This window comes from Musca vetustissima, unplaced genomic scaffold (genome assembly GCF_032173495.1).
Source record: "Musca vetustissima isolate MV318-11 ecotype Yass unplaced genomic scaffold, APGP_CSIRO_Mvet_v1 utg13226, whole genome shotgun sequence".
Classification (NCBI taxonomy): Eukaryota; Metazoa; Arthropoda; class Insecta; order Diptera; family Muscidae; genus Musca; species Musca vetustissima.
In genome coordinates this window covers 93,200-96,884 of record NW_026875585.1, presented here as the reverse complement: position 1 = coordinate 96,884, position 3,685 = coordinate 93,200, and the positions used below count along the sequence as shown (strand labels likewise).

Here is a 3,685-nt window from a genome sequence, read left to right as displayed (position 1 = left end):
TCACCATGACCGCCTTCAGTAATGATAACAGTTTCGTGGCCCCCAGAAGATTCATCATGAACGCCGCCATAATCCGTATCATTGACCATCATCATTATGCCATGATAAAGATACACTACCTTGCCACAACCTTGATCTGCATGACCAACCAACCCATACAAATCCATAATCCTATAAGTCATCGAAAGTATTCGACTGCCATGACTATTATCGCTATTTCGAGAATTTTTCATAGATCAAAATTTTCTTCCGGTGTGTTTACCAGCTAATAAATCGTCAGATTTTTTTATGGTGTTAGTGACTATGTCGTTGTTTGCTATGGTGATGATGATTACAATGGTTATGATGATGGCGTTGCTAATAATACTGTAATGACTATAAACTTTAAACTACAACAATGTGAACGTAAAACTAACAGATTGGACCAAAGGGCTGAGCTCAGACATGAGAGACGATGAAGTGAGGGTGACATGTCTTAAAAAAATTCCCAAAAAATAAATAAAAATTATACGTCATATACACATGTAAAAACTAAAGTTATTAAGTCGTATCAAACATGCTCTAAAGCAATTTATTTAAGTCGTATTAAGTTGTCCTCCCTTTCAACATTTCGGGATTCGTTTTTTTTTTTGAGGGGCAGTTTTAAAACAATTTTTATGGCATGTTATGAAATTAGCATGGCATTTAATATTTGAAAAGTTGGTTAGAGATTTTGGAATGGCGTATCCTGTCTCCTCAGACCTGCTAAGGAAACTCCTCGGAGAAAATCACCAATATGTGGTGATTTTCTGCAAGTAATTCATATATTGCCTCCATTTTAAGTTCCGCTAATTCCGGGCATTTTTAAAGCAACAGACACATTTTCCAACCAAACAGACTGTAATTTGTTAAAGGTCGAAGCACTAATTTATTTAATTTTAACCCCATTACTTCACAGAATTCATTATCAGTTAAGACCTACCAGATGAGAATAATAGCTAACCACAAGCTAAAATAAGGAAAATAAGGAGAGATGGATTGTCAGAAACGCTACCATATTTTATCAAACGACAGATATTTGAATTTTTCTCCTCTTCTTTTGAGGTTATGTGTAATTGCGTCCCATTAAAAATAAAACAATTTTTTTTTTATAAAAAATAAAATAATAATAATATATTTTCATAAATATTTACAATAGAATAAAAATAAAATAAATTGATGAAAAATAAAATAATATAAATTAAAAAATGGAGTTTTGCTTAGAAAATGCAACATTTGCAGCGCCCATAAAACAATTGGGCGCCATTTGTAGTGAAACATGAACGTAGGTAAATGCATTGAGTGGTTTTTTGTTCGATGTGTTTGTTGATTGTTGTGGTTGTAGTTGTGGAAAATGGACTAGACTTAAATTAGATGATGGTCATCCGTTTAATAACCACCTGAGGCAGACCAACCAGATGATGATGATTGCCAACCACCGGAAGAAGATGGGCCGGATGGATAGGGATATGCTGAACTGGCACCACCATGGGAGCTACCACCTGATGAGGCAGCAGCAATTGCGGCAATTTTGGCATCATCATGACCAGAACCGCTGGCACCACCATAGCCGCCACCATAACCTCCACTGTAACCACCACCATAACCGCCGGAGCCGCTGTGGGCACTACCGCCAGCAGTAGCAGCAGCAATGGCAGCAATCTTGGCATCATCGTGGCCACCTCCATAGCCACCAGAGTAACCGCCAGCACCGCCAGAGTAACCGCCAGCACCACCATGGGAACTACCACCAGCAGTAGCAGCAGCAATGGCAGCAATCTTGGCATCATCATGACCACCATGACCACCTCCATAGCCACCACCATAACCACCGGAACTGCCATGGGACGAGGAAGAGGAGGAAGCAGCAGCAATGGCAGCAATCTTGGCATCGTCGTGAGAGGAGCCGCCATAACCACCGGCGCCAGAGCTATAACCTCCGCTGCTGTAACCACCATGTCCGCCCGAACTGGAACCAGCTGTGGCTGCAATGGCAGCAATATTAGCTACAGCGTGAGAACTGCCATGAGAGGAACCGCCATAGGAAGAGCCGCCATATGAAGAACCGCCATAACCACCGCTGCTGTGACCGCCATAACCACCACCGCTGCTGTGACCTCCAGCACTTTCTTGGATAACGGCATAGGTATTGACTTGGGCGCCACCATGACCACCCGCGCTATAACCACCACCATGACCATGACCTCCAGCGGAACCGTGATTTTCAGTGATAACAAGGGTTTGTTGAGCAGCACCATGTCCACCAGCACTATAACCGCCAGCATGACCACCACCATAACTGCCACCATGTCCACCAGCAGAACCACCATGACCGCCTTCAGCAATGATAACAGTTTCGTGACCACCAGAAGATCCACCATGTCCGCCGCCAAAACCAGCACCATGACCACCGCCGTAGCCACCACCATGACCATGTCCACCAGCAGAGCCACCATGACCGCCTTCAGCAATGATAACAGTTTCATGGCCACCAGAAGATCCACCATGACCGCCGCCATAACCACCGCCATAGCCGCCACCATGACCATGTCCACCAGCAGAACCACCATGACCGCCTTCAGCAATGATAACAGTTTCATGGGCACCGTGAGAGCCTCCATGGCCGCCACCGAAACCAGCACCATGACCGCCGCCATGTCCATGTCCACCAGCCGAACCGCCATCAGCAATAATCAAAGTTTCTTGGCTGCCACCATGGCCGCCGGCACTATAGCCACCACCGAAAACGGCACCATGACCACCGCCGAAGCCACCACCATGACCATGGCCGCCGCCATGACCACCGGCATCAGCAACAATTACAGTTTGGACATCACCGCCTCCGTGGCCACCACCATGGCCGCCGCCATGACCAGCATCACTGATGAAACCACCGCCCAACAAACCTCCAGTCAAGGGTCCAATTACATCACCATGGCCGCCGCCGCCACCATGATGTTCATAATGGCCACCGCTACCACCATGATCCCCGCCAGACTCGGGTAAGTGGATGCGTATGTGGACATGTTCTTTGCCGAAGGTGGGTTTGCCATAGGTCAGGCCACTGGCCACCAACAAGACGCTTAGCTGAAAATCAAAAAATGGCACAAGTTAAGAAAAATTCCGATGCAGCAGATCCTTTAATACTCACAATAAACCACTTTGCCATTTTATTTCTTTTTATAGGCCAAACAAAAATTTACAACGACGACTTTAAGCAACCAAAATTTTGGTTACTCCGATTAATTTAAAAATATGAAAAAAGGTTAACCGTATTCCAACACCTTTCACCCGCAGCTGTTTTGTTAGCTCTCGAGTACGTCCCTGCTACGGTGTCAAAACACAAATGATGCGTTTGCTGTCATAGTGCAGCACATTTATACCGAGCATACTCTTTGCTCTGTAGGGGTGTTATGTAAGTTTACCGAAAAATATATACAAACAAACACACACACTCACTCCAGATGGCGAAAAGCCCCATAAGCCAAGCTGAACTAAGCCAATGTTAAAACATTGCACCAGCATAATCATCAATACAACAATGCCAAACGCCAAGCCAAGCCAAGCAGCCAGCAGCATCATCATCCAAAACCCGAATTTTTTGAAAATCAAAACAAACAAACCAAGCAAACGGTTGTCGGTCGGTCGGTCGTCTAGCGGCCGATCG

At 45.0% G+C, this 3,685-nt stretch overlaps 1 protein-coding gene across 1 annotated transcript; it reads right to left on the bottom strand.

Annotated features, from left to right (window-relative positions):
* Positions 1–1,407: 1,407 nt before the first annotated feature.
* LOC133338081 (uncharacterized) lies at positions 1,408–3,243 on the bottom strand. The gene is made up of 2 exons (XM_061546264.1): positions 3,170–3,243; positions 1,408–3,105 (listed from the first exon to the last, which is right to left on the bottom strand). The coding sequence occupies exons 1-2, from the start codon at positions 3,185–3,187 to the stop codon at positions 1,408–1,410; spliced, it is 1,716 nt and encodes a 571-aa protein (XP_061402248.1). The 5' UTR covers positions 3,188–3,243.
* Positions 3,244–3,685: the final 442 nt, after the last annotated feature.